This window comes from Bufo gargarizans, chromosome 2, assembly GCF_014858855.1.
Source record: "Bufo gargarizans isolate SCDJY-AF-19 chromosome 2, ASM1485885v1, whole genome shotgun sequence".
In the NCBI taxonomy this organism is placed as follows: domain Eukaryota; kingdom Metazoa; phylum Chordata; class Amphibia; order Anura; family Bufonidae; genus Bufo; species Bufo gargarizans.
Window position 1 is genome coordinate 125,796,825 of NC_058081.1, and position 26,976 is coordinate 125,823,800.

Consider the following 26,976-nt stretch of genomic DNA (forward strand, 5'->3'; position numbering starts at 1 on the left):
ATTCTGCACCATTTTCTATATTTCATAAGGTATGTCCCCTTGTTTGCCAAATCTTTTGTGAGGTCCACGCAGAGGTTCTGTCCATAAAATGGCTGATGATGGAGGGTCATGTGACCAGGCAAGTTACCTCCATGTGATTCCTCCTATATTTAAATACACTGTATCTGCAATCTGGACTTGCACAGTTGGGAGTTTAGCGCAGGTGCAGTGTATATGAATGGAGAAGACATCACATGGAGGTGATTTGCCAAATTTACTTCCATCAGCTGCCATCTTATGGACAGGACAAGAGATGAGCGAATCAAATCCCATGAAGTGGAATTCGATCCGGATTTTAGGATATATTCGATTCGCCTAGAAGCCAAATTTCCTCGTGCTTTGTTTCAGCGAATCGATTTAACCTAAAATAGTATAAAAAACAAAAATATTCAAACTTACCTACTCCATTTGCTCGCGATTGGCCACCAGCCTCCATCTTGCTACTTACATTAAAAAAATGCGCTTCGTTACAAAGTAATTACTCACAAAGCAAATTTTTTTGTTAAATTCGGCAAATCAGCCGAATCAAATTTTTAAGAAATCTCTAGACAAGACCTCTATGTGAATAGCACTGAAGACTTGGATAACAAGGGGGTGTAATTTATGAAATATAGCAAACGACACAGAATATCAACAAAGGCTGTATTAGTAAGTGTCATATAATCCTCTGATATACACATTGGTCACAAGTAGCCATAGAGTGGCCAACACCTTTAACTTTATCCCAGATGATTTGAGGCTCAAAAGCTTCATTTGCCCATAATTTCCCAGCATCTAAGCACTAAGCGTCTTAGTCTTTCTAGTTAGTGTTTTAGCTGGATTCACACATATAGTTTTTATTACCAATATAACGTCATCCTTTTGTATTTTCCTCCTTTATAATCTACCTCCAGATTTGGCTAAATAATGGCATTAAACCTGCATGGGTGATTGTACCTAATATTTGTTTGTTTGCTTCTGCATTTGAGAAATATTTGTACTATTGCTATTGACTACATAGTTATTTGTCGTGTGGCATTTGTATTTTATTCTAATGATAAAGGGTATTAGAGAACCCTTTAGATAGCCTGGATTTTAGCAAAGAAGGTTGTGCAACGAGAGGCCAATTAAAGGGAAAGACTCATGCACATGGTTGCGTTACTGCTCCATGCATAAGCTATATATTAAGCACCAATTATAGGACTGGATGCCATCCTTGAAGACTGCGAAAGGCTTTCCTAATCGTCCTGCTGGGGCCCCAGCAATCTGCTATGGAACCCAACAGCAAATGTTCCCCTTCAGCACCACTAGAGAAAAAGCTATACACAGCTTTTATTTGTATATATTTGCTTGGTCCTTTGAAGCAAGAGGCCCACAATTTTTTTTAAAGGGCTTCTGTCAGCCCACTAAACCGTTTTTTTTTTTTTTGGTTAATAATAATCCCTACACTGCGAGCTCCCTATACATAAGCTAAATATTCATTTTGGTTCTGTAGATTTTGTTAAAAATCTATTTTTATAATATGTAAATTACCTTGCTACCAGCAAGTAGGGCGGCTACTTGCTGGTAGCAGCCGCATCCTCCTCTCATAATGACGTCCCCTCCGCTGTGTGATTGACAGGGCCAGGGAACAGGATCATTCTCTGCTGGCCCTGTTTGAATTCAAAATATCGCGCCTGCGCCGTACCTGTCTTTAATCAGCGCAGGCGCACTGAGAGGTGGCCGCTCTCTCGGCCGCTCCATCCTCAATGCGCCTGCGCCGATGACGTCACATCTACACCCGGCGCAGGTAGCAAGGTAATTTACATATTATAAAAATAGCTTTTTAACAAAATCTACAGAACGAAAATGAATATTTAGCTTATGTATAGGGAGCTCGCAGTGTAGGGATTATTATTAACCAAAAAAAAAAAAAAAAAAAAGGTTTAGTGGGCTGACAGAAGCCCTTTAGAGTATTACATTTGTATTGTCTTAATTGTATCGACCTACAGAATAACAATAACATGTTAGTCGTGCCATAGGATGAACGGCACAAAAATGTAAATATAAAATATAATGGCTAAAGTATTAAGATCATTCATGACTTATCCTAACAATATGCCACAAATTATAATGGTTGTAGGCCCTTTTTAAATAAATACTGTTTTAGGAGAATTAAAAATAAGTCTCAACAATTAGCGGATGGGACCAAACGAGTCACAGATTACGCTATGTGCATTTCCAGATCTTTCCACTGGCATATAAGCCAGTGCAAAGATATGTAACATTATTTTCAATGAGAATCCTATAATGATTGTAAATTTGCTTCATTGGTAACGGGATATATTGGGGAACTTATATAACATATTTGATTTTGTATCATCCAGACATTACTATGTAGTCAACTAGAACAGCTCTCCACTTTGTCTATCATTGCAGTAGAATAAATGTAAAATGGCTAGTGAGTGTGAAGTCCTAAAATAAGCTGAAGTGCCTGTTACTAACTATTATTATAACATGCGTGCTCTTGGGCTCAGACCACTGTGCTCCCATAACGGATGACATTTTAACAGCTGCTGCTGAAGTAGAAAAGAATACAGAAAAGCAATTTTATGTTTCAAGCAACCCTTTTTCTGTTTCATTTGCGCATCACAGCTTCTCCTTAGAATTTGTCTTTCTCTATCACATCAACCTCCATGTAACATCTGTACATGCCGTGTCTGCCTATCGATGGAGAGGGGTTCACTGCTCTCTTCTCTGCACTTTAATTCATCATATTTGGTTTAGCAGAGGCTGTAATGAAAAGTGCATTATGTTGTCACAAAGCAGAATGCCTAAGCTGCTAAACCTGCTTGAGAAGAACATAAATACAAGATGGTTATCTTAAGAAAGCCCCGATCCATATATTACGTAAATGTCTGTAGAATTTATATTTACTGCATTTTTACTCTTAACACACTTTCAGGAAAGACAAATAGGCAGAATACAAATTGTGAATGCCACTGGAGATGGCTAAAAATTAAGGATTGTTTCATTTAATTGCATTTTTTTTTGTTCTGCCCTGCTACATATACTATGTTACATACTACATTCCCATGAGCACATGCGAAATCATGCATTGCATGCATTACATTCACATTGCTGTTGTCATAATTGTAATAAAGAATACCTTTCTCTGGATTCTAGTTAATTTAATCCAGATTACTCTTTCTAGTAGAATATTATGGTGAGCTCTGGAGCTATCATCAATATATTACTTTGCATAGGTATAGTAGTACACAGATGTAAAAAACTTGCATATATAGAAGTCCTGATACTATATTTCATATTATTACTTTCACAAACCAATAATCAGGCCAATTATCAAGGATGAGCTTTTGTAGAAACGCTCTTATTTGATAATTGGCCTGTGTAAAAGGCAGATCGAGCACATGCTCATTCATGTCGTGTCTTTCGGCCGGTACCTAAAATCATTGTTTCTGTGCAGGGATCTGCTGCCCAGGAACAATGATTTTCTATAGAGACAAGTGATCTGTGTTGTGATCGCTCGTTCCCATATGGAGGAAGTAATTGCTGCATGTAAATGCAAATCCGCATCTCTGCTCGCAATCAGGCAACTATTGGGAACTTTTGGTTAGTTCCCGATAGTTTCTTGAAACATTGATCTGTGTAGAAAGACCTTCACTCCAATGCTGTTATGGAAGCCTAGAATGAAAAATAAGAGAAATGATGGAAACTAACAGCGCTTGATGGACTGCTTTGACTATAATGGGAGCCATCAGGTTTCCATGAGAAAACCCCACATTTTACTGGACAAAATAGCGCAGCATGGTACATCACATATTTTTTAATGGTACAATATCTTGTAGGGCTAGCTTGGCTGAATGTAATACATAATGGTTTTTCTATATTTTTGTTACATTTTTTAATTTACTTTGTGCCAAATTTATCAAATGTTGCATGTTGCATGTAAATTGCATGTAAATTTCATCAATCTTTAAAGAAGACCGTTCACCATGAAATGCAATGCATTCTTCGGGTGGCATGTTATAGAACAGGAGGAGGTGAGCAGATTGATGTATAGTTTTGTAGGAAAAGATTTAGTAAAACTTTATTTATACATCTATATCTCTATTTTCTATTTAGTTGTTCATGGGGAATGTGTTATCATTGACTGACGGCTATCTTTGTTTATATGCAGATTTATGCTGCCCAACTGAGCAGACAATCATCGGGAGGGAACTGATCCTTCACGATAATTGCCTGCTCATCAATGGAGGTAAACTGTGGATGACAGCTTAAATTGTGTGGTAGGTCATCATGACTGTAATTCCTTCTAATCCCATTCACCTTAGGCCTCATGCACGCGTCCTTTGTTATGTTCCGTTCCGCAAAATGGGGTTCTGTTGTTCCGTGATCTATTTCTGTTTCCGTTTGTCTTCCTTTATTTTTGAAGGACCACCAGACATAAAGCAATGTAAAAAAAAGTCTAAGACAGGTTTGCCATGCAAATTATAGGAATAAAACGGACGCGGATGCGCAGACGTGGATGACAATCTTGTGTGCCTCTGCATTTTTTACCGGTCCCATTGACTTGTATGGGTCGGCGAACCGTTTTCTGTGGAAATAATAGGACAGATTATATTTTTGGGACGGACTGGAACCACGGATCACAGACGCAGATGGCAAACGATGCACTATCCGCATTTTCAACGGCTCCATAGAAATAAATGGGTCCTCACCTGAAACGCTAACATCGGCGGAACGGACGCAGAAGCAAACAACGGTCGTGTGCATGAGGCCTTAGTTGTACATATCTTGTTTGTTCAATTAACAAATGTAATGGAATTATGTCATAAATTAAAGAAAATCTGTGTATATGTTCTCCATATTACATTTCTAGGGACAAGATCTTTGATGACATTCAGAGGTATTTAAGGCCAAGTGATCTCATTAATCGGGTTGTGTTTGACTTGGATAACCCAAGGTAATATGACTATTCCTCTGAGTGCTATATGTGACTTTATAAATTGTATATATGTAGTTAAGTAAAACTCACACAACTGGAATATTCTAAAGCATTTATGTACTGTAAGCAATACAAGTTCCCATAGAGAGTTGTGAAATTAATAATAATGGCTGTATTTATAGTTACGCTGCCCTAGGCACCAAGCCTTAGGGGGGCCCAATTTGAAGGACCATTTACGTTCAACAACTATTGCCATGATTTGTTAGTTTCTCAGCAATCATAATGAGAATTGGTCATAATTAGTGTTAGCAAAAGAGAAGATCAACATGTGAAACTGTTGATTATCATCACCTATGATGCTGTAAAAAATAATTTTATGGGTGTCATGATTGATAAATCACTCATAGTGATATTTACACAAATCATAACAGCCTAGGGCTGTATACAAAGGTTAAATATGCCCCCAAATAATAACAAATACAATTACTAAATATTACCACTAGGGATGAGCGAACTCGAACTGTATAGTTCGGGTTCGTACCGAATTTTGGGGTGTCCGTGACACGGACCCGAACCCGGACATTTTCGTAAAAGTCCGGGTTCGGGTTCGGTGTTCGTCGCTTTCTTGGCGCTTTTGTGACGCTTTCTTGGCGCTTTTTGAAAGGCTGCAAAGCAGCCAATCAACAAGCGCCATACTACTTGCCCCAAGAGGCCGTCACAGCCATACCTACTATTGGCATGGCTGTGATTGGCCAGAGCACCATGTGACCCAGCCTCTATTTAAGCTGGAGTCACATAGCGCCGCCCGTCACTCTGCTCTGATTAGCGTAGGGAGAGGTTGCGGCTGCGACAGTAGGGCGAGATTAGGCAGATTAACTCCTCCAAAGGACTTGATTAATCGATCGATCTGCAGCTGTGCATCATTGAGCTGCTGAAATTCAATTGCTCACTGTTTTTAGGCTGCCCAGACCGTTTGTCAGTCACTTTTTTCTGGGGTGATCGGCGGCCATTTTGTGTCTTGTGGTGCGCCAGCACAAGCTGCGACCAAGTGCATTTAACCCTCAATGGTGTGGTTGTTTTTTGGCTAAAGCCTACATCAGGGTGAAGCTGTCACACCAAGTGCATTTAACCAGCAATAGTCTGTTTATTTTTTGGCCATATACTACATCAGGGGCAAGCTGCGCCCGTCACCAAGTGCATTTAAACCTCAGTAGTGTGGTTGGTCAAGCTGTCACACCAAGTGCATTTAACCAGCAATAGTCTGTTCATTTTTTGGCCATATACTACATCAGGGGCAAGCTGCGCCCGTCACCAAGTGCATTTTACCCTCAGTAGTGTGGTTGGTCAAGCTGTCACACCAAGTGCATTTAACCAGCAATAGTGTGGTTATTTTTTGGCCATATCCCAGTCTAATTCTGTCAGTAAATCCATACCGGTCACCCAGCGCCTAAATACTAGGCATCAAATTTATATCCCGCTAAATCTGTCTTTACCGCTGTACTGTTCTGGCTGGGCAAGTTATTTAGTGTCCGTCAAAGCACATTTTTTGTTCAGGGTTGAAATACAATTCCCAATTTAGCAATTTCATAATTTAGTGGTTTCTGCTGTATCAGAGCTATTTGAAATCTATCCCTAAAAGGGTATATAATATTCAAGGTGCACATAGGGTCATTCAGAATAACTTCACACACACGCTACTGTGCATTTCCAAGTCTAATTCTGTCACTAAATCCATACCGGTCACCCAGCGCCTAAATACTAGGCCTCAAATTTATATCCCGCTAAATCTGTCGTTACCGCTGTACTGTTCTGGCTGGGCAAGTTATTTAGTGTCCGTCAAAGCACATTTTTTGTTCTGGGTTGAAATACAATTCCCAATTTAGCAATTTCCTAATTTAGTGGTTTCTGCTGTATCAGAGCTATTTGAAATCTATCCCTAAAAGGGTATATAATATTCAAGGTGCACATAGGATCATTCAGAATAACTTCACACACACGCTACTGTGCATTTCCAAGTCTAATTCTGTCAGTAAATCCATACCGGTCACCCAACGCCTAAATACTAGGCCTCAAATTTATATCCCGCTAAATCTGTCTTTACCGCTGTACTGTTCTGGCTGGGCAAGTTATTTAGTGTCCGTCAAAGCACATTTTTTGTTCTGGGTTGAAATACAATTCCCAATTTAGCAATTTCATAATTTAGTGGTTTCTGCTGTATCAGAGCTATTTGAAATCTATCCCTAAAAGGGTATATAATATTCAAGGTGCACATAGGGTCATTCAGAATAACTTCACACACACGCTACTGTGCATTTCCAAGTCTAATTTTGTCAGTAAATCCATACCGGTCACCCAGCGCCTAAATACTAGGCCTCAAATTTATATCCCGCTAAATCTGTCGTTACCGCTGTACTGTTCTGGCTGGGCAAGTTATTTAGTGTCCGTCAAAGCACATTTTTTGTTCTGGGTTGAAATACAATTCCCAATTTAGCAATTTCATAATTTAGTGGTTTCTGCTGTATTAGAGCTATTTGAAATCTATCCCTAAAAGGGTATATAATATTGAAGGTGCACATAGGGTCATTCAGAATAACTTCACACACACACTACTGTGCATTTCCAAGTCTAATTCTGTCAGTAAATCTATACCGGTCACCCAGCGCCTAAATACTAGGCCTCAAATTTATATTCAGCTGAATTTGAATACAATACATTGAGCCAAATAATATTTTTGTTGTTGTGGTGAACGATAACAATGAGGAAAACATCTAGTAAGGGACGCGGACGTGGACATGGTCGTGGTGGTGTTAGTGGACCCTCTGGTGCTGGGAGAGGACGTGGCCATTCTGCCACATCCACACGTCCTAGTGTACCAACTACCTCAGGTCCCAGTAGCCGCCAGAATTTACAGCGATATATGGTGGGGCCCAATGCCGTTCTAAGGATGGTAAGGCCTGAGCAGTTACAGGCATTAGTCAATTGGGTGGCCGACAGTGGATCCAGCACGTTCACATTATCTCCCACCCAGTCTTCTGCAGAAAGCGCACAGATGGCGCCTGAAAACCAACCCCATCAGTCTGTCACATCACCCCCATGCATACCAGGGAAACTGTCTCAGCCTCAAGTTATGCAGCAGTCTCTTATGCTGTTTGAAGACTCCGCTGGCAGGGTTTCCCAAGGGCATCCACCTAGCCCTTCCCCAGCGTTGAAAGATATAGAATGCACTGACGCACAACCACTTATGTTTCCTGATGATGAGGACATGGGAATACCACCTCAGCATGTCTCTGATGATGACGAAACACAGGTGCCAACTGCTGCGTCTTTCTGCAGTGTGCAGACTGAACAGGAGGTCAGGGATCGAGACTGGGTGGAAGACGATGCAGGGGACGATGAGGTCCTAGACCCCACATGGAATGAAGGTCGTGCCACTGACTTTCACAGTTCGGAGGAAGAGGCAGTGGTGAGACCGAGCCAACAGCGTAGCAAAAGAGGGAGCAGTGGGCAAAAGCAGAACACCCGCCGCCAAGAGACTCCACCTGCTACTGACCGCCGCCATCTGGGACCGAGCACCCCAAAGGCAGCTTCAAGGAGTTCCCTGGCATGGCACTTCTTCAAACAATGTGCTGACGACAAGACCCGAGTGGTTTGCACGCTGTGCCATCAGTGCCTGAAGCGAGGCATTAACGTTCTGAACCTGAGCACAACCTGCATGACCAGGCACCTGCATGCAAAGCATGAACTGAGGTGGAGTAAACACCTTAAAACCAAGGAAGTCACTCAGGCTCCCCCTGCTACCTCTTCTGCTGCTGCCGCCTCGGCCTCTTCTGCTGCTGCCGCCTCGGCCTCTTCCTCCGCCTCTGGAGGAACGTTGGCACCTGCCGCCCAGCAAACAGGGGATGTACCACCAACACCACCACCACCTCCGTCACCAAGCATCTCAACCATGTCACACGGCAGCGTTCAGCTCTCCATCTCACAAACATTTGAGAGAAAGCGTAAATTCCCACCTAGCCACCCTCGATCCCTGGCTCATGTCGCTTGCTGTCCCACAGTATGTTGTTCCCAGCCGGCACTACTTCTCCAAGAGAGCCGTGCCTTCCCTGCACAACCAAGTATCCGATAAAATCAAGTGTGCACTGCGCAACGCCATCTGTGGCAAGGTCCACCTAACCACAGATACGTGGACCAATAAGCACGGCCAGGGACGCTATATCTCCCTAACTGCACACTGGGTAAATGTAGTGGCAGCTGGGCCCCAGGCGGAGAGCTGTTTGGCGCACGTCCTTCCGCCGCCAAGGATCGCAGGGCAACATTCTTTGCCTCCTGTTGCCACCTCCTCCTACTCGACTTCCTCCTCCTCTTCTTCCACCTGCTCATCTAGTCAGCCACACACCTTCACCAACAACTTCAGCACAGCCCGGGGTAAACGTCAGCAGGCCATTCTGAAACTCATATGTTTGGGGGACAGGCCCCACACCGCACAGGAGTTGTGGCAGGGTATAGAACAACAGACCGACGAGTGGTTGCTGCCGGTGAGCCTCAAGCCCGGCCTGGTGGTGTGTGATAATGGGCGAAATCTCGTTGCAGCTCTGGGACTAGCCAGTTTGACGCACATCCCTTGCTTGGCGCATGTGCTGAATTTGGTGGTGCAGAAGTTCATTCACAACTACCCCGACATGTCAGAGCTGCTGCATAAAGTGCGGGCCGTCTGTTCGCGCTTCCGGCGTTCGCATCCTGCTGCTGCTCGCCTGTCTGCGCTACAGCGTAACTTCGGCCTTCCCGCTCACCGCCTCATATGCGACGTGCCCACCAGGTGGAACTCCACCTTGCACATGCTGGACAGACTGTGCGAGCAGCAGCAGGCCATAGTGGAGTTTCAGCTGCAGCACGCACGGGTCAGTCGCACTACAGAACAGCACCACTTCACCACCAATGACTGGGCCTCCATGCGAGACCTGTGTGCCCTGTTGCGCTGTTTCGAGTACTCCACCAACATGGCCAGTGGCGATGACGCCGTTATCAGCGTTACAATACCACTTCTATGTCTCCTTGAGAAAACACTTAGGGCGATGATGGAAGAGGAGGTGGCCCAGGAGGAGGAGGAAGAGGAGGAAGAGGGGTCATTTTTAGCACTTTCAGGCCAGTCTCTTCGAAGTGACTCAGAGGGAGGTTTTTGGCAACAGCAGAGGCCAGGTACAAATGTGGCCAGACAGGGCCCACTACTGGAGGACGAGGAGGACGAGGATGAGGAGGAGGTGGAGGAGGATGAGGATGAAGCATGGTCACAGCGGGGTGGCACCCAACGCAGCTCGGGTCCATCACTGGTGCGTGGCTGGGGGGAAAGGCAGGACGATGATGATACGTCTCCCACAGAGGACAGCTTGTCCTTACCCCTGGGCAGCCTGGCACACATGAGCGACTACATGCTGCAGTGCCTGCGCAACGACAGCAGAGTTGCCCACATTTTAACCTGTGCGGACTACTGGGTTGCCACCCTGCTGGATCCACGCTACAAAGACAATGTGCCCACCTTACTTCCTGCACTGGAGCGTGATAGGAAGATGCGCGAGTACAAGCACACGTTGGTAGACGCGCTACTGAGAGAATTCCCAAATGTCACAGGGGAACAAGTGGAAGCCCAAGGCCAAGGCAGAGGAGGAGCAAGAGGTCGCCAAGGCAGCTGTGTCACGGCCAGCTCCTCTGAGGGCAGGGTTAGCATGGCAGAGATGTGGAAAAGTTTTGTCAACACGCCACAGCTAACTGCACCACCACCTGATACGCAACGTGTTAGCAGGAGGCAACATTTCACTAACATGGTGGAACAGTACGTGTGCACACCCCTCCACGTACTGACTGATGGTTCGGCCCCATTCAACTACTGGGTCTCTAAATTGTCCACGTGGCCAGAGCTAGCCTTTTATGCCTTGGAGGTGCTGGCCTGCCCGGCGGCCAGCGTTTTGTCTGAACGTGTATTCAGCACGGCAGGGGGTGTCATTACAGACAAACGCAGCCGCCTGTCTACAGCCAATGTGGACAAGCTGACGTTCATAAAAATGAACCAGGCATGGATCCCACAGGACCTGTCCGTCCCTTGTCCAGATTAGACATTAACTACCTCCCCTTAACCATATATTATTGTACTCCAGGGCACTTTCTCATTCAATCCTATTTTTATTTTCATTTTACCATTATATTGCGAGGCTACCCAAATTTGAATGAACCTCTTCTCTGTCTGGGTGTCGGGGCCTAAATATATGCCAATGGACTGTTCCAATGTTGGGTGACGTGAAGCCTGATTCTCTGCTATGACATGCAGACTAATTCTCTGCTGACATGAAGCCAGATTCTCTGTTACGGGACCTCTCTCCTCTGCCTGGGTGCTGGGCCTAAATATCTGACAATGGACTGTTGCATTGGTGGCTGACGTGAAGCCTGATTCTCTGCTATGATATGAAGACTGATTCTCTGCTGACATGAAGCCAGATTGTCTGTTACGGGACCTCTCTCCTCTGCCTGGGTGCTGGGCCTAAATTTATGAAAATGGACTCTTACAGTGGTGGGTGACATGAAGCCTGATTCTCTGCTATGACATGCAGACTGATTCTCTGCTGACATGAAGACAGATTCTCTGTTACGGGACCTCTCTCCTCTGCCTGGGTGCCGGGGCCTAAATATCTGAGAATGGACTGTTCCAGTGGTGGGTGACGTGAAGCCAGATTCTCTGCTATGGGACCTCTCTCCAATTGATTTTGGTTAATTTTTATTTATTAAATTTTTATTTTAATTCATTTCCCTATCCACATTTGTTTGCAGGGGATTTACCTACATGTTGCTGCCTTTTGCAGCCCTCTAGCCCTTTCCTGGGCTGTTTTACAGCCTTTTTAGTACCGAAAAGTTCGGGTCCCCATTGACTTCAAAGGGGTTCGGGTTCGGGACGAAGTTCGGATCGGGTTCGGATCCCGAACCCGAACATTTCCGGGAAGTTCGGCCGAACTTCTCGAACCCGAACATCCAGGTGTTCGCTCAACTCTAATTACCACCATACCATAATGACACCACCATACCATGACTGATAACATTCAGTAAGTTTGCCAAAATATTTAAAAGCATTTTAAGATACAAGGTTACATGGTAATTCAAAAAGAATGGTGCAAAGTTATAGCCTATATTTATAACTGAGATAACATAACTCACAATTATTAACATGAAATGACACACTGTCTCTCCAGGTTTTATGTACAGTCGTGGCCAAAAGTTTTGAGAATGACACAAATATTAGTTTTCACAGAGTTTGCTGCTAAACTGCTTTTACATCTTTGTTTCAGTTGTTTCTGTGATGTAGTGAAATATAATTACACGCACGTCATACGTTTCAAAAGCTTTTATCGACAATTACATGACATTTATGCAAAGAGTCAGTATTTGCAGTGTTGGCCCTTCTTTTTCAGGACCTCTGCAATTCGACTGGGCATGCTCTCAATTAACTTCTGGGCCAATTTCTGACTGATAGCAACCCATTCTTTCATAATCACTTCTTGGAGTTTGTCAGAATTTGTGGGTTTTTGTTTGTCCACCCGCCTCTTCTCAATGGGATTAAGATCTGGGGAGTTTCCAGGCCATGGACCCAAAATATCAACGTTTTGGTCCCCGAGCCACTTAGTTATCACTTTTGCCTTATGACACGGTTCTCCATCGTGCTGGAAAATGCATTGTTCTTCACCAAACTGTTGTTGGATTGTTGGAATAAATTGCTGTTGGAGGGCGTTTTGGTACCATTCTTTATTCATGGCTGTGTTTTGGGGCAAAATTGTGAGTGAGCCCACTCCCTTGGATGAGAAGCAACCCCACACATGAATGGTCTCAGGATGCTTTATTGTTGGCATGACACAGGACTGATGGTAGCGCTCACCTTTTATTCTCCGGACAAGCCTTTTTCCTGATGCCCCAAACAATCGGAAAGAGGCTTCATTGGAGAATATGACTTTGCCCCAGTCCTCAGCAGTCCATTCACCGTATTTCCTGCAGTCCCTGATGTTTTTTTTGGAGAGAAGTGGCTTCTTTGCTGCCCTTCCTGACACCAGGCCATCTTCCAAAAGTCTTCGCCTCACTGTGCGTGCAGATGCGCTCACACCTGCCTGCTGCCATTCCTGAGCACTGGTGCACTCCGATCCCGCAGCTGAATCCTCTTTAGGAGACGATCCTGGCGCTTGCTGGACTTTCTTGGACGCCCTGAAGCCTTCTTAACAAGAATTGAACCTCTTTCCTTGAAGTTCTTGATGATCCTATAAATTGTTGATTGAGGTTCAATCTTAGTAGCCACAATATCCTTGCCTGTGAAGCAATTTTTATGCAATGCAATGATGGCTGCCTGCGTTTCTTTGCAGGTCTCCATGGTTAACAATGGAAGAACAATGATTTCAAGCGTCACCCTCCTTCAAAAAGGTGTATGCCTCACAAAATAATACTATTCACAATACTAGTCACCTCATCCCGAAAAAATGGGCCCCTATATAAAACAATTGGGCAAAAAATTAAAAAACTATGGCTCTTAGAATATGCAGACAATAAAACATGATTTTTTTGTTTCAAAAATGCTTTTATTGTGTAAAACTTAAATAAATAAAAAGGCATATTAGGTATTACCGCATCCGTAACAACATGCTGTATAAAAATATCACATGAACTAACTGCTCAGGTGGACACCGTAAAAAAAAAGATAAAAACTGTGTTGAAAAAGCATTTTTTTTCAATTTACATAACAAAAAGTCTAATACCGAGCGATCAAAAAGTCATATGCACCCTAAAATAGTACCAATCAAACCATCATCTCACACCGAAAAAAATTAGACACTACATAAGACATTCACCCAAAAAAGAAAAAAAAATTATGGATTTCTGAATATGGAGACACAAAAAATAGTATTTGGTATTGTCGCGTCTGTAACAACCTGTTCTATAAAATATGCACACGATCTAACCTGTAAGATAAACATTGTAAATAACAAAAAATAAAAATGGTGCCAAAACAGCGATTTTTTTTTGTTACCTTTCCCTTTAGAAGAAGTGTAATCTAACGCAACCAAAAATAATATGCACCCTAAAGTTGTACCAACAAAACTGCCACGTTATCCCATAGTTTCCAAAATGGGGTAACTTTTCTGGAGTTTCTACTCTAGGGGTGCATCAGGGGGTCTTCAAATGTGACATGGTAACTTAAAATTATCCCAGTGAAATCTGCCCTCCAAAAACCACATGGTGCTCTTTTCCTTCTGTGCCCTGCTGTGTACTCGAACAGTAGTACACAGGTGTTTCTGTAAACTACAGAATCAGGGTAATAAATATTGAGTTTTGTTTGGCTGTTAACCCTTGCTTTGTTACCGATTTTTTTTTATTAAAATGGAAAATCTGCCAACAAAAGTGAAGATCTGAAATTTCATCTACATTTTCCTTTCATTCTTGTGAAACACGTAAAGAGTTAACAATGTTTGTAAAATCACCTTTGAATACCTTGGGGTGTAGTTTCCAAAATAGGGTCACTTTTTGGGAGTTTCTACTCTAGGGGTGCATCAGGGGGTCTTCAAATGTGACATGGCGACCTAAAATTATCCCTGTAAAATCTTCCCTCCAAAAACCATATGATGCCATCCTGAAAGGGGAGAGGGGTGTTCCGCGCTCTGCATCTCCTTCATGGCCGTTGTGGCAAGAGCAGAGAAACGTGTGTGTAGCGCTGTGTCCGTGTGGAGCGCTGTGTCATGATTGGACGCCACGTTGTGCATGCCCAGTGCAAAACTGGTGACACACACACGGGCACAGCGCACTCACACAGGGATTTTAATATATATATACAGTACAGACCAAAAGTTTGGACACACCTTCTCATTCAAAGAGTTTTCTTTATTTTCATGACTATGAAAATTGTAGATTCACACTGAAGGCATGAAAACTATGAATTAACACATGTGGAATTATATACATAACAAAAAAGTGTGAAACTGCTGAAAATATGGGGTTCAGGTCCGGTGACTGTGGAGGCCAGGTCATCTGGCGCAGCACTCCATCCCTCTCCTTCATGGCCAAATAGCCCTTACACAGCCTGGAGGTGTGTTTGGGGTCATTGTCCTGTTGAAACATAATGGTCCAACTAAACGCAAACCGGATGGAATAGCATGCCGCTGCAAGATGCTGTGGTAGCCATGATGGTTCAGTATGCCTTCAATTTTGAATAAATCCCCAACAGTGTCACCAGCAAAGCACCCCCACACCATCACACCTCCTCCTCCATGCTTCACGGTGGAAACCAGGCATGGAGAGTCCATCCGTTCACCTTTTCTGCATCGCACAAAGACACGGTGGTTGGAACCAAAGATCTCGAATTTGGACTCATCAGACCAAAGCACAGATTTCCACTGGTCTAATGTCCATTCCTTGTGTTCTTTAGCCCAAACAAGTCTCTTCTGCTTGTTGCCTGTCCTTAGCAGTGGTTTCCTAGCAGATATTTTACCATGAAGGCCTGATTCACACAGTCTCCTCTTAACAGTTGTTCTAGAGATGTATCTGCTGCTAGAACTCTGTGCGGCATTGACCTGGTCTCTAATCTGAGCTGCTGTTAGCCTGCGATTAATGAGGCTGGTGATGACTTTATCCTCCGCAGCAGAGGTGACTCTTGGTCTTCCTTTCCTGGGGCGGTCCGCATGTGAGCCAGTTTTCCCAATTTTTTGGACTGACTGACCTTCATTTCTTAAAGTAATGATGGCCACTCGTTTTTCTTTACTTAGCTGCTTTTTTCTTGCCATAATACAAATTCTAACAGTCTATTCAGTAGGGCTATCAGCTGTGTATCCACCTGGCTTCTCCACAATGCAACTGATGGTCCCAACCCCATTTATAAGGCAAGAAATCCCACTTATTAAACCTGACAGGGCACACCTGTGAAGTGAAAACCATTTAAGGTGACTACCTCTTGAAGCTCATCAAGAGAATGCCAAGAGTGTGCAAAGCAGTAATCAAAGCAAAAGGTGGCTACTTTGAAGAACCTAGAATATGACATATTTTCTGTTGTTTCACACTTTTTTGTTATGTATATAATTCCACATGTGTTAATTCATAGTTTTGATGCCTTCAGTGTGAATCTACAATTTTCATAGTCATGAAAATAAAGAAAACTCTTTGAATGAGAAGGTGTGTCCAAACTTTTGGTCTGTACTGTATATATATATATATATATAACTACCTGGCACTTCCCTCTACAATCCCCCTGTTGTTGAGAACTCGACAATAAGGTTTGAGGGAAGTGCTGGGATGTATTTGCCTCCTTAACCCCACTCACTGTTGGTAACAGTTCAGGAAGGACTGAAGTATAATCCGGCCCTTAGGTACTTAGACATCACCCATCGCGACTGATGCCTCCGACCTGCCCTTCAACATAACCAAACGTCTCCATCCAGAATACACCGTCTTATTCTCTGTAGATCTTGCTCTGGAACTTCCTTGGCTTCAGGTATCAGCCACTCCCAATGTAGTCTTTTTCTGACTCTCGAATGGCTTCACCCTCACAGTCTCTAGTTCGATCCATGTAGCAACCTTGGACTGGCCTCCTTTCATTTCTGCTTTCAGTGTCGATATTCAGGTATCAGCCACTCTCACTGTCATCTTTTATTAGTCAGACTCTGAGATGGCGTCACCCTCACAGTCTCCAGGTCGATCCATATAGACCTTCTTTCTGGGGTATGGTCCACCGTGGAATGGCCTCCTGTTAGCAACAGCACGACTTTCGTCCCACACTTCTCCTTTCATCTTGATTGAAGAATCTCTCGTTGAGGAGGTTCTCCCATGGAAAGATATGTAGGTCTTTACAAGGCAGTTCAGAATTTCTGAAAAAGAGGCGATGTCACAGTACCTAAATTCTAACTGCGGGAAAGAACATCGCACTAACTGACATTCAGTCCAACCATTACGAACTTCAATGTTCTTAGGGTAAGGTGGCAAATAACTAGTAGAGGAGGGGGCCTGCCCCTAGGGGATCTACTCTTTTTTCCATTAACACAAAAACAGATCCTCCCCCACCCAACACTGCCAAACCAATATGACAGTGATATAATTAATAGATATAATTAATACAAATACGACATTATGGGGTTTCAGGACTAGTTTGAAATCCTGTCCCGAACACCCATAACCATACATATAAGTCATAAGGTTTCCGGGCTTCTCATAAATTAGACCCTGAACCTTCTCCTTCGCTGTCTCTCATGTCCATGAGGTACCTGGCTTCAGGATTTTACTGGAGTTACGTCCTGAGCCTCCTTCTACGGTTAGCTTTGTAAAGTTTGTCTGGTTCTGGTGTAACTGGTCAGCAAGTCCCTTGACCCTCCGGTCACAGTCCCATGTAGATGATGATAACCAGAACCAAAAGAACGTTCACCAGGTGTATCAAGAGATTGTAGAACCTTTGGACTGTAGCCGAATAGACTCTCCCACCATAAAACCTTGGGGTCCTTTTCTAAGGCATGGGAGATCCCTGTTATCCTGTAATGCTCCTGCTGGATTGTGGCTTTGTTCTCAGTCTCTTGAAGACCTCTGAGAATTTCTTCTTTGCAGAAGTCTAACAAGAGTCACTGGAACTCACTGCCAAAACCGAGTGAGATCCTCTGGAGCCTCACGAGGGTGTCGGGGTGGCTATCATGTCTCTTCTCTGGCATCATCAGGATTTTTCCTTCTGCTCTATTGTACCCATTCCTAGGACAGAAGAAAATGCCCCCTCATGGTGCAATTAGTTGTCTAATACCAGCACCAATACCTTTGACCCAAGAGTAGAGAAAGGTATTGGGCTGACCTTCATCTCACAGGACCCCTCGTTATCCTAACACTGGTGTGTAAACACCCAACTATCAGCGGATCGCATCCTCTGCTTACACATAACTCTGCACCAACAGATAATGATGGTCACCCTAATAGGTTAGGATATCCGAGGGGAGCTGTGGGCAAAACGCCATCTTGTTCTTGATGACACTGTATCCCTGTCTTACTCATGTGTACGTACTCAGGCTGATTTCCCCCTGTCATCATGTCTTGTGAAGGCCAGCAGAATCCATGGCATAAGTCATGCCTTGACTCTTCAGTACTCCACAACACAAACACAGGCCACACTCTGCTGTCAATCACTCTGCATCCAATCCCAATCAGAGCTGTGTTACCTGATCAGACTAGAAAGTAAGTGCACAGTGCAACATCACACCAATGTTGTCTTTCCGCCCCAGTCCCCAGTACAAAAAACAGCCCTACCTAAAAAAAACTTGAGCAAAACAGTGTCACCTGACCGCAAACCAACACCTTCCCCAGTCCACAGTATAACACCGTTCTTACTCAAAGGGGACACAAGAATAAATCAAAAACAGCTGCGCCCATACTCACAGCAGGAAATGCAAACTACAAAAATCAGCAGGGCGAAACACATTCGTAAACAAGGACTACCATCATCAACATAAAAAAAAACATACAACCAGATAACAAAAACACATCACATGATCATACACGGGGATCAAACGGTGTAACAAATAGTACAGGGGTGTCAAATATTTCCTAGCCTAGATTGGCCATTTTGACCCCTCAGCACCTGGTGAGGCGTATGCTGCTGAGAGGTATCCCCTTTATGGCCAAGCTGACTAGGCCCCACTGCACGATTTGTTACTTGGCTACTAGACATTGCAATTACTTGCACAAGGGCAATTCCTTGCAATATGTCCTTTGTTCCCACACCTGAAACACCTGACTTGGCTTCCTGTCCTCAGTGTTTTGTCCTAACCTGATTCACAATGTTTCCCTATATGACCTAAGCCAGCACATGCAAAACATCTGATGTTTGCCCTGCATTGCTTAGCTCTGTCTACACTTTTCACAATATTTATTTTTCCCATAGTCAGGGAACAATCTCTGTTATTGTGGACAGGCTAAAATTTTGGGAGATTTGGCCTATCACAGACTGATATTCCCCGCTTTTTGCACCGGACAGCACAATATTTTTGGAGATTCTGGCCCTGACTTTAAGGGGGGAAAAAGGGGCGGCACAATTTGTTACATTTTTTTGAAAATATGTTGCATGCTAGTACTTATCTGGGATCTTACAACCTCATCATTCAATTTGGCTACCATCAGATTGGTAGAGGCAGCCTGTTCCTTGAAGGCCTTGATCTCAGCATACGACTGAGTCAACTGAGCCTCAATTTCCTCCTTCTGCCTCTGCAGCTCTACCAACTGTGACTCTATTTTAGCTACCTGAGTGTCTCGGTCAACCGTACATTGTACATTCTCTGTCAGCTCTTCCTGCAATGCCGAGACCTGGATCGAATTACTGGCACAACACTGGCAATAAATGGTCGAAGGAATTGTCTCTGTTGGCCGAGACACCAGTGCAAAATGATTTGGCTTGTAAATGCTATCCTCAAATGTATACACAAGTTTGCCTAACATCTGAAGCCGTTTGGTCGCCTTATTCAATACCGTCCGTTTGTTAATACAGATCTTGTCATAACCACAAGCCTATGTCAACAAATCGGACCACAGCATTTTTGCTGACTTGTAAGTGGTGGGGAGGATGGGGTTAAATGTGCTGTGTTTAGCTAAGTGCAGTAGTTTCGAGAAGTCCATACTCACGTCTTGTTGAGACACCATCTTCTTTGGGGCTGTCTTTGCCGGTCCTTGGTTTGCTGCTTGGAGGAGATTGTATCCGGAATGCCTTCTCCCATCCAGCCTTACTTCTTATGATCAGCTATGGTTCTCTCAAAGCGACTGTATGCAACTTCTTCCGTATGCTCGCACGTATTCAAGGTTCGTGTAAGGCAACAGAAAATCGTTAAAATACAAAAATCTAAAGATTTAGGTTCTCTGCTGTAGATATTACCTTGTGTTTAGCTCTGAACTATCAGGCTCTGGACGCACAGAAACCACTGTCCGTGTCTCTCTTGCCTTGACTAGTTCACAGAGTAAACTATTTTCTTCACCAAAGAGAAACACAGAAACAAATTCCTAGCAGTGGGCCTGGCTCGACAATGTAAAATGAAATATTAATTATTAATATTTTGGGTTAATATCAATAACTAATATTCATAAATTGGCGTGAGTTGTTTATTGATAACTCCGCCTATTTATAATATAAATACAAACTAACTGTTGCTCTACCTTTTCCTGAACTATGTGTGATGAATAATTACGGCGGCGACCAAAAGGACTATAAACTGCGTATTGAACAATGATTGAATTTATTGCACAAATAGTCCACAGTCTATTATTACTGCTATATCTATATATATTTATATCAAAAGGTTATATAACTATATATACATATAGACACACACTGCAGTACATTAACAACATTGTATGTTTGAAACTGGTCTAAGATCAGAAAACTGCTTAGATGCCCTGTCGCAGTAGTGGTTACAGCAGTAATTCTGCTTATAGATGTTTGTGATAGACAGTTGTCTGCTAAGACCCTGCCCTCATCCTTCTCTTCTGCTGCCGAATCTTCAAGCAGTTAGCTGGCAACAGCTGTAAGGTGAAAGAATTAATATAAATGAGTAGTTTTCTCTGTAAAGTGATATCCCCCTCCTACCTGTTACCTTAAGTGTGTGCCTTCATGCACCTTGTTGTAAATATGGTCTCTATATATAGCCTACATGTGGGAACTACCATACACACTGTTATGAAAATAGGTGTGGATCCACTGTACCAACCAATCAGTTTGACTTTGAGCTAGTCCTAAGGGCATTATGCTGACAATCTCCTGGTTTTTACACTTTAACCACTATACAGGGATCTGGTGTTTGTTGGAGGAGAGGCACCATTCTGCTATCTCTTAAAATAGTCCTGGTGTAGTTGACTGCTGACCCACGGGCGTCAGAGACACTTGTGTGAAGCACTGTGTTATCAGGTAATACTCATACTCAGGAAACAGGCCTAGGTCAAGGCAGGCAGAGTTTGTGCAAAGGTGTAAAACAGTCCAAAGGTAGGGGCAGGTGGCTTAGGATCAGTCGGGTGAACAGACATGGGTTGGGTCAGGTGGCTATGGCTAAGAATCTGGAAATAAGGTAGAAATCAGAACATGAGCAGACAAACAGGTTATATCTCTTTTGCAGGGTCTAGCAAGGGAACTATTGCTCAGGAACCTCTGCCTTGGGAAAGGTATCTTAAGTTCCCAAAGGTTTCCAGTCATTGGCAAGAGATTGGTGTATTTGTGCGCCTGCCCTTAAGAGCCAGGGAGCGTGCATGATCACCCTACATGAAACAGAAAGCAAGGCTGTGGCTTACAGTGGGGGACACTGAACTATGGCACCGAGCCACTACTGGAAGGAAGAGGAGGATCAGCGGGGGATGGCCGCTTGGCAACAGCTATTTAGGCGATGTGGTGCCCGTGCCTACCTTGGAAAGTGGGAAGGTGGCGGGCACAAAGAACCATTATAACGCACACTAGGATGTTTTATTAAGGTACATACACAAGTTAGCCAGATTAATAGAAAAGTTTGTCAGAGCTGCCGATTTTAGTAAGAGGAGCCAACTATAGTACAGTGGGTACATGTATATTGGGTTGTGGCAATTTATTTTTTCCCATGGAAGGTAATCTGTCACCAAAGGTGTTTGGAATTAGCTTACTCTCCTCTTGCCACTGACAGCACATAAATTATAAATTACCCTATATTTGTCTATAGTAGTACACTAATTCTGACCAATGCCACAACATGTCCTAAGTTTGTTCATCATACAGTATTGGACTTTTTTATGTTGATATCAATCGAAAACTGACTCTTACAGCAGTAAGGAAAATGTCTCTAGGAAATATATAGGCCCTGATTCATTAGACCGATGTCTTCTATACTGTACGCTGGTCTTGATGGGACCTGCTCTGCCAGGGGAGCCATATAATTTAGGATGAGGAACAGGCCTTGTCATAAATTATATGGCTCGTCCTGCAGTCTGGAGTGCTGGAATGAAATGTATGGAAGCACTGACCTGTCGTAGATTTCAGTTATTATTTATGCATGTTCCTGGCATAAATTTCTGGGGGAAATTGACAAGGTCGGAGTAAACGACAATTGCAATTAGAAAAGTCACAATGGCATTGAAAAGTTGCAAATCCCTGTTGGGGGAATAATGAATATCCCCTATTGTTCATGAAAGTTTTGAAGTTCAGGAGACATTTTAGATATGGTAAGGTAAGGGGGAAAGATGTCAAAATTGGAGATGTTGAGCAGGAAGCCAGAAGGTGTAGGTTAGTGAAAGGTCGACGATTATGTATTGGGTTCTTTTATAATTACTGAAAGTGAAGATGAACAGCTTCTATTTGGACTTCTGTCATTTATTAATCTGTTACACTCATTCCTATGGAGATGATGCTCATTAAGACGGTTCTCATTTTTCAGTGTTGCAGAAGGTTTGGAAAAGATGAATTGCCTTAAGTTCTTTTCCAAGTTTGAATCTGGAAACCTTCGAAAAGTAATACAAGTTCGTGAGTAAGTAAACAGGCTATGTGTGAAAATCATAAACTAGTGTGTAACTAGTGTGTAAACTAGGATAAGCTATCAGCTAATCCCTGCTTCGATTGTGGTTAAAAAGTGCCTGAAACACATATGGAACTGTCTAACAGTAAAACAGTTGCCCACAGCAACCAATCGCAGCAAAGCTTTCATTTTATAGTCTGCTTTTACAAAATGAAAGCTGCACTGTGATTGGGTGTTGTGGGCGACAAAGACAATTTTCTTTTAAACAGTTTCATAAATGTGCCCTGTAATAAATATGGTTCAAGGCATGTACATCAGTTTTTGGTGCTAAATTATTAAATCAGAATTCTGGTTCATTTAGCCTTGCAAATCTGCCCCAATGTTTTACTGTATGAATGCAGATAATTGTCCTTTTAATTGAAATATGGATCTAAGTTTTTTTTCATTCACTATTAAGAATGACTGAAACTAGAGGCTTGTTTTAAATGGTTCTTTGTAACATTATTCTGCAAACCTTGGGTTGAATTTATCACTCCTAGCGCTCAGACTTCTGACTTCAAAAAGTGGCACAAGTAAATGTTGGACTAACTTGCATGGCGCTGCAGCACCCTACATTGATTTTACAGTAGTTGCTGGCATTGCAGCCTGGGCCCTTTCACTTCAATGGGACTAAGCTGCACATAGGCCATGTGACTGATAAACATGAGTAGGAAAAGGCCTCAGAGCTGAATGGAGCGCCACGGCTCTACAAACAGCTGATCTGCTGAGGCGCTGTGAATTGGACCCCCACCTATCAGATATCGATGACCTATATATCTATGAGTTGTTTTTATAGATAATAGTCTTGAAATCTTTCTTCTCTAATAGATTTGAATATGACCTGATCATGAATGCAGATGTTAACACTGACCAACATCACCAGTGGTTCTACTTTGAAGTTAGTGCAATGAGAGCTAATGTCCCTTACCGCTTCAATGTCATTAACTGTGAAAAGATGAACAGCCAATTTAATTATGGTAAGCACCTATGGGAATTCAAGGTTTCCATATAAAATCATGAATTACAGTTTGAAGAGATTAATGTTTTACTGTCATTTGTGCTCTAAGTAGTACACAGAAGGCTATCATAGCTATAAGTCATACACAGGAGGGTATCATAGCTCTAAGTCATACACAGAAGGCTATCATAGCTCTAAGTAGTACACAGGAGGGTATCATAGCTATAAGTCATACACAGGAGGATATCATAGCTCTAAGTCATACACAGAAGGCTATCATAGCTATAAGTCATACACAGGAGGGTATCATAGCTCTAAGTAGTACACAGGAGGGTATCATAGCTCTAAGTAGTACACAGGAGGGTATCATAGCTATAAGTCATACACAGGAGGGTATCATAGCTCTAAGTAGTACACAGGAGGGTATCATAGCTATAAGTCATACACAGGAGGATATCATAGCTCTAAGTCATACACAGAAGGCTATCATAGCTATAAGTCATACACAGGAGGGTATCATAGCTCTAAGTAGTATACAGCTAGCTATCTGTCACGCTCCCACACCAAACATAGGAGGGAAATGGAAAAGGGAATAAGGCCTGAAAACTAGGGATGGAAGATGGATACCTCCTAGTGAAAACTCTAATCAAAGCCCTGACTGACTACCAGTATGAACAGACCCCAGAGGTACCAAAGGTGAGTTCATACACAGGAATTCCTAAAGTCCTATCTAACCCTAAAGGACCCTGGTACTAATTTCAGGAATGAGACGTCCTCCAAAAGGAAGGATGAACGGGAGTCTCCCTAAGGCCTAATACAAAACGCCAAAGAAATGTAACACACAGAAAAGCCAAAATACTAAGGAAAAGGTAGCACTTAACTTCCAAGAAACTATGGCAGCACCAGCTATCCACAGGTGCAACTGAAGCTATAAACAGCACAGCATTGTGGGAGAGACAACTATAAATAGGGAAAGTTAAATGACCACAATAGCAATATCTGGAGGTTAAGGGTGTGGCCAGTACCAGAAACACAGACGCCTATTGAGCCACAAGGTAAACATGTCAAACCAAACCACATGTTGCCAGTCTCAAAGATCTCCTGCCACTCACTGTCGCAGGGACGTTCATATGTCTCTGTACATCCGTGATACTATCATAGAAAAAAATTGTACACAGCAGGCTATCATAGCTATAAGTAGTACACATCAGGCCATCGTAGCCATAAGTAGTACACAGAAGGCTATCATAGTTATAAGTAGTATACAGCAGGGCATCATAGCTATAAGTAGTACACAGCAGGGCACAATAGCTATAAGTAGTACACAGCAGGGCACAATAGCTATAAGTAGTACACAGCAGGGCACAATAGCTATAAGTAGTACACAGCAGGGCACAATAGCTAAAAGTAGTACACAGCAGGCCACCATTACTATAAGGCTGAATGCACACGGCCTTGTTCCGCGTCCAATAGCGGTCCGTGGTATGACGGGCTTGATTCCTGTTCAGAGCAGGAGCGCACAGCGTCATTGGTTGCTATGACGCCTTACGCTTCATTTTGCCGCTGCACTACAGTAATACACTTTACAAGTGTATTACTGTAGTGCAGCGACGGCATGAAGCGCACGGCATCATAGCAACCAATGACACCGTGCGCTTCTGCTCTGAACAGGAATCCAGCCCGGCATACCACGGACTGCTCTCGGCCGCGGAACACAGCCGTGTGCATTCGGCCTAAGTAGTACCATAGCTATAAGTAGTACACAGCAGGGAATCATAGCTATAAGTAGTACACAGCAGGGCATCATAGCTATAAGTAGTACACAGAAGGGCATCATAGCTATAAGTAGTACACAGGAGACCACCATAGCTATAAGTAGTACACAGAAGGGCATCATAGCTATAAGTAGTACACAGCAGAGTATCATAGCTATAAGTAGTACACAGCAGGGCATCATAGCTATAAGTAGTACACAGGAGACCACCATAGCTATAGGTAGTACACAGCAGGGCATCATAGCTATAAGTAGTACACAGCAGGGCATCATAGCTATAAGTAGTACACAGGAGACCACCATAGCTATAAGTAGTACACAGAAGGGCATCATAGCTATAAGTAGTACACAGCAGGGCATCATAGCTATAAGTAGTACACAGGAGACCACCATAGCTATAAGTAGTACACAGAAGGGCATCATAGCTATAAGTAGTACACAGCAGGGCATCATAGCTATAAGTAGTACACAGGAGACCACCATAGCTATAAGTAGTACACAGGAGACCACCATAGCTATAAGTAGTACACAGCAGAGCATCATAGCTATAAGTAGTACACAGCAGGGCATCATAGCTATAAGTAGTACACAGGAGACCACCATAGCTATAAGTAGTACACAGAAGGGCATCATAGCTATAAGTAGTACACAGCAGGGCATCATAGCTGTAAGTAGTACACAGGAGACCACCATAGCTATAAGTAGTACACAGAAGGGCATCATAGCTATAAGTAGTACACAGCAGGGCATCATAGCTATAAGTAGTACACAGGAGACCACCATAGCTATAAGTAGTACACAGAAGGGCATCATAGCTATAAGTAGTACACAGCAGGGAATCATAGCTATAAGTAGTACACAGAAGGGCATCATAGCTATGAGTAGTACACAGCAGGGCATCATAGCTATGAGTAGTACACAGCAGGACAGAATGCTTTACTAGGTATTCATCAGCTATTGGGATATGAACCTTGATGCTGGACCCATGTATAGCTGACATAGATGTTATTGTTTTTTGGAATACATTTTTCACATACTTTATCATGACTACCTTTCTATGCACTCAGAAGCCACGTCTGTATACATAGTACAATGTCCAGAAATACCCAGCCTTCATCCTAAATTTGTAAACTGCATGCAATTGTCATCAGCTCTCTACAGAGAAAATCTGAGCCAGGCATGACTATAGTACAACCACAAAAGTATATGGTTACTGCAAAAATGTGACAGCAGACAGATATGACAATGGATGAGATGTGATGCTCTCTGCCATAATGATTAAGATTTCATGTTTCTGCGGATTTGTAGACTCCTCTGTTTACAGGATATGAAACAGTTTTGCATAAGCGTATTACCACATGGTACGGTTATAACATAGGCATGCTGTGGTCGAGTGCCATACAGCCACAACTGGCTCTTTTTATCTGATGAAGACCACTCTGTTTAGTCATTCTGTGCCGGTAATGGCTGAGATCTCCATTAGTTAACATGTGCCAGCTGTGGCCTGTACGACCATGCGGTACTCGACCTCAGCGTGGCCTCGTCATAACCATGACACAACTACTCCTATTTGTCCAGGTTTCAGATATACGGTAGAACACCTGGACACAGTTATCATGATAGTATAATTTAATGGCCAGCCAGGAGCTGACTGAGTTTTGCACATGTTTACAAATCAAATTTATACGTCAAAAAGGCGCAAATACATAAATCACACTATCCCACTGACGAAACACTTAGGGGTCATTTA

General features: G+C 43.1%; 1 protein-coding gene across 1 annotated transcript in view; it reads left to right on the forward strand.

Moving 5' to 3' along the window:
- The window catches only part of AGBL1 (AGBL carboxypeptidase 1), a 1,106,789-nt gene that overhangs the window by 228,285 nt on the left and 851,528 nt on the right, over positions 1 to 26,976 (forward strand). The window contains exons 12-14 of the mRNA XM_044279459.1: positions 4,901 to 4,984; positions 22,378 to 22,467; positions 23,323 to 23,471. Coding sequence (XP_044135394.1) covers positions 4,901 to 4,984; positions 22,378 to 22,467; positions 23,323 to 23,471 — 323 coding nt within the window. The remainder of the gene's footprint in view (positions 1 to 4,900; positions 4,985 to 22,377; positions 22,468 to 23,322; positions 23,472 to 26,976) is intronic.